The following is a 13,811-nucleotide window of genomic DNA, read 5'->3' as shown; positions in this document are numbered from 1 at the left end:
TTGGCTGAAAAACGTAAAAGAAGGTTACAACCTAGATATCGTTCACATGTTTTGCCTCAACTTCAGATGAGGAACCTGGCAAACCAAGAGCCTGTCCGGCCCATTCTCAGTTCTCCTCTTGCCAACTGGGTGGCTTCTAAAGTTCCAAAGTGGCTTCAAAAGGTCAAAAGGAAGAAATGGTGCCTAAGGTTGTGATGTCAAGATTATAAGACAGTCTTTGTCTCAAGGTTCTGCATCTATGGATTCGATTGCCCACAGCAGGGGTCCCCAAACTAAGGCCCGGGGCCCGGATGTGGCCCTCCAAGGTCATTTAGCCGGCCCTCGCACAGGGTCAACCTAAGTCTGAAACGACTTGAAAGCACACAACAACAACAATCCTATCTCATCAGCCAAAAGCAGGTCCACACTTCCCATTATATTCGTTAAAATTGTTCTTCATTTTAATTATTGTATTGTTTTAAAGTGTTTTTTTGCACTACAATTAAGATGTGCAGTGTGCATAGGAATTCATTTATGTTTTGTTTGTTTGTTTTTTTCAAATTATAATCCAGCTCTCCAACAGTTTGAAAAACTGTGACCTGGCCCTCTGTTTAAAAAGTTTGAGGACCCCTGGCCCACAGCTTGAAAATATCCCCTCTCCCAAAAAAATTCAAAAACCAGACCTTGATCTTGTCATTTTATATAAGGTAAAAGGTGAAGGTTCCCCCTGGCAATGTCTAGTTGTGTCTGATCCTCAGGGGAGATGCTAATCTCTATTTCTAAGCCGAAGAGCTGGCGTTGTCCTTAGACACGTCCAAGGTCATGTGGCCAGCATGACTGCATGGAGCATTGTTACCTTCCTGCAGAATGGGTACCTACTGATCCACTCACATTTGCATGTTTTTGAACTGTTAGATTGGCAGAAGCTGGGGCTAACAGCAGGAGCTCACCCCGCTCCCCAGATTCAAACTGCCAACCTTTCGGTCAGCGAGTTCAGCACCAGGGGCCCTATTTTATATAAAGGATACCATTACCTGTTACCTTTCTGCAGAATGGGTACCTACTGATCCACTCACATTTGCATGTTTTTGAACTGCTAGGTTGGCAGAAGCTGGGACTAACAGAAGGAGCACACCCCGCTCCCCCAGATTCGAACTGCCAACCTTTTGGTCAATAAGTTCAGCACCAGGGGCCCTATTTTATATAAAAGATACAATTTTACTATGCCGTTGTAGATAATGGGACTTGAGCATTCAGGACCAAAATCCCAGGAGATGCCAAGGGCTCATTGCATGTAGATAAGGATGTAGTCAGGCTTGCAAAGAGAAACAGCTTGGAAAATCTATCCCAGGGGTCCTCAAACTTCAGGTCACAGTCCCTCAAACCATTGGGGGTTTGGATTATATTTTGGAAAAAAAATGAATGAATTCCTAAGAACACTGCACATATCTTATTTGTAGTGCAAAAAACACTTAAAAACAATACAATAATTAAAATAAAGAACAAATTTGGGCCTTAGTTTGAGAACCCTGATCTATCCTCTTTGGGCTACAGCTCTAACAATCCCTGATGGCTGGGGATTCTGGAAACTGTAGTCAGAAGCAAGTCACTTTTCAAAGGCATGTAGTACATGCTGAGATGAACCAGGAGGCTGTGCTCAGTGCTTCCTTACCAGTGGCCATGGAGAGTGAGGGTTGCAGCCAACGAGTAGTCCATGGCTGGCCCAGGATATAGGTAGGCCGCGGGCAGGAGCCCCAGGAGAAGGACGCTGACCGCTCGCTCACTGGACCAGTGCAGGGAAGCCGCCTTGGAACCAGCTACAGAGAGAAGAAGCACTTTTAATCTCCTGTTTCAGGGCTGGGAATAAAAATAAACACATTTTAACACCTTCAACACTTGTAAATGTAGAAAAAATATAGAAAGAAATGTAGAGCAAGCTAAAAGGGCTTCACCGTTATAACTTTCCTCTCCCATCAAAATAAATCATCTTTTTAAACATGCCTGTGATTTCAAAAAAGGTTTGGCAGATGTTGCATTGCCATCCCTCCCTGCCACCAAATCAGGAGCCCAAATCATAGGAATTATGCAGATTTGCTTATGCATTATTCTGAACCCAACAGTGTACATTTGCATACCTCTTTTACTGGTGGTGGAGATGCAGCAGGTTGGTGACAAACACTTGGAACGGAACCGGAGCTCAGAACGGAGGGAAAGGCAGGAGGAAGAATACGCAAGGCCAGCATGGGCCCAAGCACACCTCCCCAGCCAACCAGGGCTAGAAACTTGCTTTTCAAAAGGAAATTGCGTAAGGAACGAGATTTCCCAGAATCCGAGTTGTGATCCAGATCCCTTAAGGACACCACAAGTAGGGACCGTGCCACAGATGTGATACATGAAACACAAGGAAAAAGGAACCACTCCAAACCACAAAAAAGGAACCGTTGTCAGAAATATTAAAAATTAACTAGGTATTTTTAATTGCAAAAATGTGAGTCCAGCACTGAAAGGGTTAAATGGATGCAATGGCTCCACAAAAGCTGCAGTTCTATATAATAAGCAGGTGTGCCTGTAGCTTAGTAGCCTCAGTGTGAGGGAGGCCTCAGTATGAGTAGGACTGGTATGAGAAGCTTCGGTAAAATAAGCCCTCGTATGTAAAATTCCAGTGTGATGGCTGCTGTGTGTAAAGCATTGTGTGAGGCTCCTGTGTAAGTTCAGTGTGAGAAGAGGCTCTGCGAGAGCAAAGCTTTTTATCTGCACTTTTAATGTCCGCTGCATTAAGATCACTTCTGACCAAAAGGTCATGTGTTCAAAGCCAGCCCAGGTCGGAATGAGCTTCCGACCAATTGTGTAGCTTGTTGTCGACCTTTGCAACCCGAAAGACAGTTGCATCTGTCAAGTAGGAAAAATTAGGTACCACGTATGTGTGGGGAGGCTAATTTAACTAATTTACGAAGCCACAAAAAAGACGCCAGGAAAGCTCTCCAGCAAAGCATGCGGGGAATGCGGAAGTACTTCGTCAGTGTCGCAGATGGACAATGAAAGTGACAGCTCCCTGGCGGCCAGAAAAAGTTAAATAGCCTCTGATTGTTTGTCTATATGTGTTGTGTGTCTTTGCCGTTGAATGCTTGCCATATATGTGTACATTGTAATCCGCCCTGGTTCCCCTGCGGGGTGAGAAGGACAGAATATAAATACTGTAAATAAATAAATAAATAAATAAATAAATAAATAAATAAATCTGCATGAGAAAGAAGCCCAGTGTGGAAGCAAAAAAAGAAGTATAAAGAACTTTATTTGTGTTATGGAAACTTTGTTCTTATACAACAATATTATTTTACTATAAAGAAAAGCCTCCTATGGAAGAGATAACATTGGTCTGTGTGTTTTTGTTCTTTTGATCACTTTGGGCTACTGGTGCAGGCTCACGTTGGTGCTAATAATTTACTCTGCTGTACATTTATGAGGGGGGTCTTTCCTTAATAAACCCACTCACCCAACAACCATTCTGTGTCACCTAGCTCCAACAGGCAAGAGTTCTTTGTCGCAACCTGGACATCCACAGATATATAAACCCAATTTTCCTAGTTCCAACAGTCCTCACAACCTCTGAGGATGCTTGCCACAGATGCAGGCAAAACGTCAGGAGAGAATGCCTCTAGAACATGTCCATATAGCCCAAAAAAACCTACAAAAACCCATTGTGTGTCACTGTTATTTCACTGTATTAAAAAGGCATTGGATGTCTGCCTATATCTGTTTATGCTGTAATCCGCTTTGAGTCCCCTCGTGGAGATAAGAGTGGAATATAAATAAAGTGTTGTTGTTGTTGTTACCAGAAGAAGGGAACCATTCCAATGAAAACACCTCTACCATGACTCACAGGATTAGTGTTATGGGAGTCCCATCACCCATGGGAGGCATATAACTGTATATAAAAAAAGTCCACAACTGAAACATTTTAGACCTAGTGCACAAGCAACACACTGAACAGGAAAAAGTTAATCACTGAGTTGCTAAAGACAGGACGTTTTCCAAACCAAGGCCTGAGTTCCATTTTGGAGAATTACTTGGAATGGAGGTTGAATTCCTGTGGTGGGAGATAAATGCAAAGGGGATGGGACCAAAAATGCCAGCATATTTTAAAGTGAAGATTTCCCTGCTCATAAAGGAGCCCAAGGAAAGGAACTTCTACCCCTGAGAATGCAGAGAATGACACTCACGGCTCCTTATTTCGATGCACCCAGAAACCAAGAGCCAAACTTCACATCAAACCTGGAACAGGTCAGAGATCAAGGCTTCTGAGACCACCCCCCACCCCCACCTCTAAAACAGTGTTTCTTTTGCCTCTCCCTGGAAAATGGATTCTCCTTTTGCAACACACGATTCCTCCCATCTTTAGGAAAATATTGATATGTGAACTCTCAACCTTCAGGGAAGCAATTCTGCATGCTGTCTTTTTTCACCACACAATTTGAGTTCAGAATAAAAGAATGCAAATTAAGCAAAAGCAGGCATAAAGTGAATGTGCATAATTTGACTTCCATGTTAGTTGGAGAAGAATTAGGATCCGTTAGGGGCAGGAGAGAAGAATCGAGATCTGTGTGATAAAGGCAGGAGAGGGCCAGCAGAAGTGGGGAAACCTGCGCATGGAACCCCAAACTCTTTGTCTATTTGGATGTTCCCTATGAGTCTCCAAACCTCCTTCTGCAGTCATGAAGTCCTCAATCTCATCATGTGACCTGGAAGAATGAGGCTTCTTAAGGACATACACCTTATGATCCTGCTGAACATGGATCTAATCCAGCGTGCAGTTTCCCACAATGCTGGGACATGTGGCCTTAAACTGAATTTGTTTTAAATTAAGTTGTTACCATTTGTCACTCCTTTTTGAAACAGAATGCTTACTTGATACTTTGCTCCATTCGTAACACTTTTTAGTTATCGTTTTGCAATTACCAACAGGAAAAGAAAACAATGGCTGAAAAGCCAAACCAAGAACCACTTTCAAAAGCAATGAGTGAAGTCCAAGTGTGACTTGTTACATAAAAGAAACAATGTTGCAGCACATGAGGTTTCAGTGCAAAATGTTATGCTCTAATTAATTCAACAAATAATATATCACAGGTAATATTGTTGCAAGTGCTGCTATTTTCAAACTCTGCCATTTCCCAAGGAAACCTCAACAGAAAACAGGAAAGTAAAAGCCCTTTTTTCTTGCTCCTATTCAGCAACAAAGTCTCCCTGGTCCTTACAGCAAGTTTACACCAAACATTTATAATATCAGCTGAGTTTTGTCAATATTGAGTGTTTTGATATTACTCTAATTTACTACAAGAAAGGATGGCATCAAGTCTAAACGAAAACACTTGCCAGCCAAAGCCAGACTACAACTGCATTACAGCTGTAAAAAACAGAGAAAGGCCTCTGGGCCAGGCTTCTCTTTGCCAGCAATTATTCCAACTCCATTGGAAACACAAATATATCACTGTTTGGCAAAGACACACAAAACAAAACACACAACGGGAGACTGGGCAAGGCCTACCTTGACTCCGGGGAGAAGTGTGGAAATTGGATGCCAGGAGGCGGCGTTCATCGAAAGCAGGGCAGGCGACCGCCGACCTGGTCAGGATCACTTTCCTCAGGAGAACTGCAGGGACAACAGAGGCATTTCAGCCCAAGATAGACACATCTGTTTGTCTTTAATAGGCCTCCTAATAAGGATAGAATTTACTACCAAAATTGTTTGGGCATCAGCCAGCACGTCAACGACTTAAATCAAGAAATAGTTTTCTTAGATCTACAGAGACACTCGTTGGAACACCTCAGCAAGCGAGAGTCCAAAAGTGGCAGGCTCAAACCCAGAACCTCAATCAATGGCTGATACCAAATGAGAGATTCCCCCCTGGGCACATAGAAGACTGGGCGACTTGGAAGGCGCTGAACAGACTGAACACCACGAGATGCAGAGCCAACCTTGAGAAATCGGGCCACAAAGTGGAATCCACAACATGCGAGTGTGGAGAAGAGCAAACCACTGACCACCTGCTGCAATGCAACTTGAGCCCCGCCACATGCACAATGAAGGACCTTCTTATAGTAACACCAGAGGCACTCCAAGTGGCCAGATACTGGTCAAAGGACATTTAATCAACTACCAAGCTTGCAAATTCTGTGTCTTTTGTATGTTTGTTTGTTCTGTCAAAAATGTAATACAACTGTTTGGTTGCCTGACACGATAAATAAATAAAATAAACTACCAAAATAAACACAAAAGACACTCCAAAACCTCACCAAGGAAAATGCCTCTGATACTGAAGCTCGAAGACACCAGAGTAAATGCTCATAATCAATTAGATTTGCATTATGTATTGACTCATTGTTTGACAATTGATTCAATGAGTCTCCGTTCGTTCAATCTACGGCATTCAAGCCAATGCGTAACAAGAGTTGGCTACACATTCCAAACAGGTTCACCAGAAACCCAAGAAAAGTAATGGTGGAGATATAAAGTATGGACTTTGCCTTGGGAGCATCAGCTATTGCTTTGCCTCTGGCACGAAGTCCATACTTTATGAAGGAGAAAAAAGCCCAGTGCCACCAAGATCAAAAGGAGTGTCAACAGAGCCCGTTTCCTTGTGTTTTTCCCCCCTTGGCACCCCAATATTATTGCTCTTGCTCTTTCCAGGCCTGCTTTCCTCTTTTCCTTGCTGTGGCTTCCAACCAAGGCTTCCCTTCTTTGCTGCTCGTCCTTCTTTCTCAAGGTGACTCCTCTCTGTCTTGATTACATGACAGGGGATAGCCCATGTGGTTTCTTCCAACTCTATGATCCTAAGTCTAAAACACTTGGAGGGCCAAAGTTTGCCCATACCTCGCCTAAGGTAAAGGCTTTCCCCTGACACTAAGTCTAGTTGTGGGGGGTGGTGCTCATCTCTATTTCTAGGCTGAAGAGCTGGCATTGTCCATAGACACCTCCAAAGTCATGTTGCCATAAGCCTGACCTTCCCACCGGAGCAGTACCTATTGATCCACTCAGGGAGTGAGGTGAGCTATTGATCTACTCCCATCTGTATATTTTCGAACTGCTAGGTTGGCAGAAGCTGGGGCTATCAATGGGAGCTTACCGCGCTCCCTAGATTTGAACAGCCGACCTTTCAGTCACCAATTTCAGCAGCTCAGCAGTATAATCTGTTGTGCAACTGGGGTTAAGCGTGGCAAAAAAGATTAAGAAGCCCTGCCCGATACTTCATGCTTTTGGTCAGCAAGTTCGGGTCTGTGGTTTAGCCTGCTGCACCACCGAGGGGGGTACCTATGCCTGACCTAGGGGTACCTATGCCTGACCTAATGCTAACTAGCTATTCCTTATTGAGGACTGCAGACTTGAGAAGTGTAAGGTTGACTTCCAACACAAATACCAAATCATAGAATCAAAGAGTTGGAAGAGACCTCATGGGCCATCTAGTCCAACCCCATTCTGCCAAGAAGCAGGAATATTGCATTCAAATCACCCCTGACAGATGGCCATCCAGCCTCTGTTTAAAAGCTTCCAAAGAAGGAGCCTCCACCACACTCCGGGGCAGAGAGTTCCATTGCTGAACGGCTCTCACAGTCAGGAAGTTCTTCCTCATGTTCAGATGGAATCTCCTCTCTTGTAGTTTGAAGCAACTGTTCTGCATTCTAGTCTCCAGGGAAGCAGAAAACAAGCTTGCTCCCTCCTCCTCCTCCCTCCCTCTCGCATATTTATAAAAGGCTATCATATCTCCTCTCAGCCTTCTCTTCTTCATGCTAAACATGCCCAGCTCCTTAAGCCGCTCCTCATAGGGCTTGTTCGTTGTTGTTGTTCATTCGTTCAGTCGTCTCCAACTCTTCGTGACCTCATGGACCAGCCCACGCCAGAGCTCCCTGTCGGCCGTCACCTCCCCCAGCTCCTTCAAGGTCAGTCCAGTCACTTCAAGGATGCCATCCATCCACCTTGCCCTTGGTCGGCCCCTCTTCCTTTTTCCTTCCACTTTCCCCAGCATAATTGTCTTCTCTAGGCTTTGCTGTCTCCTCACGATGTGGCCAAAGGGCTTGTTCTCCAGACCCCTAATCTGCTCCCTCCTCCTTGTGGCTCCCTCTCATGTATTTATACATGGCCCTCATCATATCTCCTCTCAGCCTCCTCTTCTTCAGGCTAAACATGCCCAGCTCCTTAAGCCGCTCCTCATAGGGCTTGTTCTCCAGACCCCTGATCTGCTCCCTCCTCCCTTCGACTTCCTCTCACATATTTATACATGGCTATCATATCTCCTCTCAGCCTTTTCTTCAGGCTAAACATGCCCAGCTCCTTAAGCCGCTCCTCATAGGGCTTGTTCTCCAGACCCCTGATCAGCTTCCTCCTCCCTACGACTTCCTCATCCATATTTATATATGGCTATCATATCTCTTGTCATCCTTCTCTTCTTCGGGCTAAACATGCCCAGCTCCTTAAGCCGCTCCTCATAGGGCTTGTTCTCCAGACCCTTGATCGTTTTAGTAGCCCTCCTCTGGACACATTCGAGCTTGTCAAGATCTCTCTTCAAGTTGAAACCATGAATGGACAAAAATGAGTCCACACGGGCATTATAATCCAGATCGAAAGCAAACCATCTGGGTTGTATATGTCAGTGTGGCATGGGAAGTGAGAGAAGGCAGGAGGGAGTGAAGGAAGGAAGGAAGGAAGGAAGGAAGGAAGGAAGGAAGGAAGGAAGGAAGGCAGACCTCCTTCCAAGGCCTCCCAACTGTGACCCCTTCCCTTTCCCTTCTGGGGTTTGAGAAAGGCCTCCTTCCCAGCCTGGGCCCTCTTCCTAGGGAGGGAGGGATGGAGGGAGAGCCCCTTCGTGGCCCCCACATCCACCCGCGGAGGGAGAGAGGGACGAAGGCGGCTCTGTGTCTCACCCCTTCCTTGGGCCCGAGAAGGACACCTCAGGAGCAGCAACGCCGCCGCCATCTTGCCCCAGCCTGGCCAGCCCGCACCTCCTCTCCACTCCACTTCCGGTCCCCCCTCCCCTATCTCTCTCGGAGGCGCCTCTTCCGGTTCCGGTGCCGCCATTTCTCTTGTTTTGAGGATTAGGAGCAGAGGGTGATGGACGACTTGGAGCGGGAAGTGGATGTTTCCGAGCTGCAGAGGATGGTGGCCGCCGAGGAGCAGAGGGCCAGGCTGACGGCGCAAGTAAGGGAAGAAGGAGAGGGAAAAGAAGAGGAGGATGACATGAGGGGAAGGAAGGGAGGGAGGGAAAAGAAGGAGGGAAAGGAAGAGGTGATAGCATGAGGGGAAGGAAGGAAAGAGAAAGGAGAGGGTGATAGCATGAGGGGAAGGAAGGAAAAAGAGAATGATAGAATGGAAGAGAAAGGGAAAAGAAAGAAGAAGGGGGTGACATGATGGAAGGGAAGGAAGGAAAGGAGGAAAGAATGGAAGAGAAAGGAGAGAGGGGAGAAAAAGGAGGGATAGTATGAAGGAAGAAGGAAAAAGAGAATGATAGAAGGGAAGAGAAAGGAGAGGAGGAAGAAGGGGAAAGGAAGAAGAGGGGGTGGCATGATGGAAAGGGAGGAAGGAAAGAGAGTGATAGAAGGAAAGAGAAAGGTGGGGAGGAAGGAAGGAAAAAGCATTAGGAAAGGAAGAAGAGGGGGATAGCATGATGAAAGAGAAGGAAGAATGGAAAGGAAGAAGAGAGGAATAGTATGATGGAAAGGAAGGGGGGAAGGGCATGAGGGAAAGAAAAGATTGGAAAGGAAAGGAGAGAGGGAAGAAGAAAGAAGAGGGGGATAGCATGAAGGAATGAAAAGAGAATGAAAGGAGAGAAGAAGGAGAAAAGGGAAGGAAGAAGAGAGGAGGGCATGATGGGAAGGAAGGAAAAAGAATGATAGAAGGGAAGAGAAAGGAGAGAGGGAAGAAGGGAAAGGAAGAAGAGGGGGATGGCATGATGGAAAGGCAAAAAGGGAAGAGAATATAGAAGGGAAGAGAAGGGAGAGAAGGAGGAAATAAGAGGGGGTGGCATGATGGAAAGGAAGGAAAGAACATAGAAGAGAAGAGGGGTGGCATGAGGGGAAGGAAGGAAAGAGAAAGGAGAGAGGGAAGAAGAGGGTGATAGCATGAGGGGAATGACGGAAAAAGAGAATGATAGAAAGGAAGAGAAAGGGGAAAGGAAGAAGAGGGGAATAACACGACGAAAAGGAAAAAGTGTGAGGGAAAGGGAAAAAAAGGAAGAAAGAAGGGGTGATGGCATCATGGGAAGGAAGGAAAAACTGAATAATAGAAAGGAAGAGAAAGAAGGAGGAAGAGGAAAGGAAGAAGAGGGGGTGGCATGATGGAAAGGAAGGAAAAAAGGGAATTGGTGTAAGGGAAGGGAAAAGAGGAAAGAAAGAAGAGAGGAATAGTATGATGGAAAGGAAGGAAAAGGGAAGGGCATGAGGGAAAGAAAAAAAGGGAAAGGAGAGAGGGAAGAAGAAAGAAGATAACAAGATGGAAAGGAAAGGAAAAAAAGAGAATGATAGAAGGGAAGGGAGAGGGAAGAAGGGGAAAGGAAGAAGAGGGGGTGGCATGACGGAAAGGAAAAGGTGTGAGGGAAAGGAAGAAAGAAGATGGTGATGGCATCATGGGAAGGAAGGAAAAAGAGAATAATAGAAAGGAAGAGAAAGAAGGAGGAAGGGGAAAGAAAGAAGAGGGGGTGGCATGATGAAAAGGAAGGAAAAAAGGAAAAGGGAAGAAGGGAGAAGGGGAAAGGAAGAAGAAGGGGCTAGCATGATGGAAAGGAAGGAAGGAAAGGGTGGAAAGTCTTGATTGAAGGAGAGAATAGAAGGGAAAGGAGAGGGGGGAGAAAAAAGAAGAGGGGGATAACATGAAGGAAAGGAATGAAAAGAGAATGAAAGAAGAGAAAGGAGAGAAGAAGGAGAAAAGGGAAGGAAGAAGAGAGGGATAGCATGATGGAAAGGAAGGAAAAATAGAATGATATAAGGGGAGAGAAAGGAGAGAGGGAAGAAGGGGAAAGGAAGGAGAGGGGGTGGCATGATGGAAAGCGAGGAAGGAAAGAGAATATCGAAGGGAAGAGAAAGGAGAGAGGGATAGCAGGATGGGAAGGAAGGAAAGGACAAAGAGAATCATACTGTGTATGAGGGAAACAAGGGAAGGGAAGAGTAACAAAGAGGGCCATGGAGGCATTGTGAGGCAAGCCTTCTCAGAGATGAAGGCGAGAAAAAGGGGAGAAGGGAGGGAGGGAAAGGGCGATGCTGTGGATGGGTACGCATCCCTATTGAAGCAGCCGATTCTGCTTCCCTCAGGAACAGCGCTGATTATTATTCCCAATAACATTTTGCCATTCACAGTCCTTGGGGCACTCACAGGTCTACTTCTCAGCAATGTGGGGCTTGAATAGCATACTCTTTGTCAATGTTAATGGGTAAAAGAGGTCATTTAATCTCAGGCTCCTTCCACATAACTGAATAAAATCCCACATTTTCTGCTTTGAACTGGAATATATGGCAGTGTGGACTCAAATAACCCATTTCAAAACAGGTATTATGGGATTTTCCTCCTTGATATTCTGCGTTATATGGCTGTGTGGAAGGGCCCTCAGAGTCACCGCCCAGCAAACCCCTTCTTTGCCCTCCTTTTCTTTTATCCAATACCCGGAGGAAGGTGTGCCAAGACCAAGGTTGTGAGAAGCTGCTCCCGAGGCCAAGTCCTCCTGCCTGAAGGACCCCCGTGATAACATTCACCTGTATGGCTTCCTCCCGCATCTCTAGGTTCACAACTTCATGGAGGTCTGTTGGGAGAAATGTGTGGACAAGCCAGGCTCCAAGCTGGACTCTCGGACAGAGAGCTGCCTCGCCAACTGTGTCAACCGCTTCATCGACACCACGCTCGCCGTCACCAACCGCTTTGCGCAGGTCTTGCAGAAAGGGGGGCACTGATGGCCAGCGGATTAGCCGATGCTCCGTCCGTTCCTTGGACCGACATCCTACCTCACCGCGGAAATGGCTGACTATCCTCTAGGAAAACAGTGCTCTTAAACTGAATCGTGCCAAACAAGTTACTGATTAATAAATCATGAAGAGCTGTACGAACACAGTGATGCTGGAAATTGGAGGCTCTGCTCATTTTCCTTTTCTCCAGCTGCAGGAGAATAAGCCAAAAAGAGCTGTCAAAATGATTTGCTTGTAAAATGTTTTGATTTGTGCTTTTGCAAACCCACTGAAGTCGTTGACTTTCTATTAGCTGATTTACAGCTGCCATAGGCCAGCTCTGGATCTCTACACACTGAAGTTCACAATTTGGAATTATACTGTTGGTGGTGGTAATATGATTGTGACTTGAATGTGGCGTTTCTCAAGAGTTTTTACTCATTTATGATCACTTACTGAAATTAGTGAAATTTCTGTAAATGTAGTATCTGTTTCGAGGGCAGAGTAAACTACATTTTCCATCCATGACGATTTTTGAATTCATGCCTGCTCTTCGCAGCTCATCTCTCCATTCTAGCTCTATCCTTCTGTAAAGAGAATATATCACAAAGAGGATATATTCTTTTAGATCTGTGCTAGAACTTTCCAAACCATCTCATCTTTTAAGTTCTCATTTTCTTTGCCTCCTCCAGCCTTTCTGGAATACCAATAACTGAATGGATTTCAAATTAATTCAATCCATTCTGAACCAACATGACAACTAACCAGTCTCCATTGGTATTGAAATTAGTGTCAGCGTTAGAAATACATCTCTAACGCTCTTCACATCGAGGGCTGAAATTAAGTTTATTCTTGAACACCCTCTGAACATATACACACCATATTAAAGAAAAATAGTCATTTTTTGAAGAAATACTTTCAGTTGCCTCACTTTCTATAGTAACACAATAGAATCATTTTCAAAAATAAGTTTTATATTCTGGTAACACAACACAGGACAATAATCCTGGCATTTACATAGTTGGGCCGCCATGCTTCCTTACAATGATAGACAATGGGTTGTTGTAGGTTTTTTCGGGTTATATGGCCATGGCCTAGAGGCATTCCCTCCTGACGTTTCGCCTGCATTTATGGCAAGCATCCTCAGAGGTAGCGAGGTCTGTTGGAACTATGAAAAAGGGTTTATATATCTGTGGAATGACCAGGGTGGGACAAAGGACTCTTGTCTGCTGGAGCTAGGTGTGAATGTTTCAACTGACCACCTTGATTAGCATATAATGGGCTGAAAAGAAAAGGAAGGAAGACTGCCTTTTCTAGATGTCCTAGTCATCCGCAAACCAGATCAACAGTTGGGTCACACCGTTTACAGAAAACCCACACACACAGATACAGATCTACATAAAAACTCCAACCATCACCCAAGTCAAAAAAGAAGCAACTTTAAAGCCTTGGCGGACGTCAGGAGAGAATGCCTCTAAACCATGGCCATATAGCCCGAAAAAACCTACAACAATCCAGTGATTCCGGCCATGAAAGCCTTTGACAATACAATGCTAGACAACTCTCCAAAAACAAAGACAGAAGAGAAGTTGTGTCAGTTTCTATATTTTGGGTTATATAGTAGATTTATTGGTTTATTGTTTTATGACCGTGTGTCGGACCAGTTTTATTGCCTCGTCAACCATAAATCAACAAGTTGGAGTGACTGACAAAAATAAAGCTCTTGCCAAAAAGTTACTGAAATAAGGGAAATGACAAAGGTAAAGAACAGACTCCCAAGTTTGCAAGTATCTTTTATAAAAGGAAGAGTAAGGTATTATCTCTCCAATAAAATCAGAAGTATAGTTTGATGAGGATGCTAAGAACCCAGTGCTTAGAAAATACACTTTTTGGTACTACAGCTAAAGCCAGTATGT

The 13,811-nt window shown here is 44.9% G+C and overlaps 2 protein-coding genes across 2 annotated transcripts in view; one reads left to right on the top strand and one right to left on the bottom strand.

The window, feature by feature from the left end:
• BCO2 (beta-carotene oxygenase 2) overlaps positions 1 to 8,996 on the bottom strand; it is an 82,557-nt gene extending 73,561 nt beyond the window's left edge. Inside the window, exons 1-2 of the mRNA XM_067470802.1 lie at positions 8,893 to 8,996; positions 5,522 to 5,626 (exon numbers count right to left, since the gene is read on the bottom strand). Of these exons, the coding sequence (XP_067326903.1) occupies positions 5,522 to 5,626; positions 8,893 to 8,944 (157 nt within the window). The 5' untranslated portion in view covers positions 8,945 to 8,996. The remainder of the gene's footprint in view (positions 1 to 5,521; positions 5,627 to 8,892) is intronic.
• Positions 8,997 to 9,026: 30 nt separating this feature from the next.
• On the top strand, positions 9,027 to 12,422 carry TIMM8B (translocase of inner mitochondrial membrane 8 homolog B). Its single transcript, XM_067470803.1, has 2 exons — positions 9,027 to 9,166; positions 11,737 to 12,422. The coding sequence occupies exons 1-2, from the start codon at positions 9,080 to 9,082 to the stop codon at positions 11,902 to 11,904; spliced, it is 255 nt and encodes an 84-aa protein (XP_067326904.1). The 5' UTR covers positions 9,027 to 9,079; the 3' UTR covers positions 11,905 to 12,422.
• Positions 12,423 to 13,811: the final 1,389 nt, after the last annotated feature.

The sequence above is a fragment of the Anolis sagrei genome, chromosome 7, assembly GCF_037176765.1.
Source record: "Anolis sagrei isolate rAnoSag1 chromosome 7, rAnoSag1.mat, whole genome shotgun sequence".
Classification (NCBI taxonomy): Eukaryota; Metazoa; Chordata; class Lepidosauria; order Squamata; family Dactyloidae; genus Anolis; species Anolis sagrei.
This window is presented reverse-complemented; position numbering and strand designations above follow the sequence as displayed.

Bases quoted from the DNA above. Each gene is read 5' to 3' on its own strand.
- TIMM8B (XM_067470803.1), top strand. From the start codon at position 9,080: ATGGACGACTTGGAGCGGGAAGTGGATGTTTCCGAGCTGCAGAGGATG. The intron at 9,167-11,736 runs GTAAGGGAAGAA...CCGCATCTCTAG, and splicing joins GGGCCAGGCTGACGGCGCAA to GTTCACAACTTCATGGAGGT.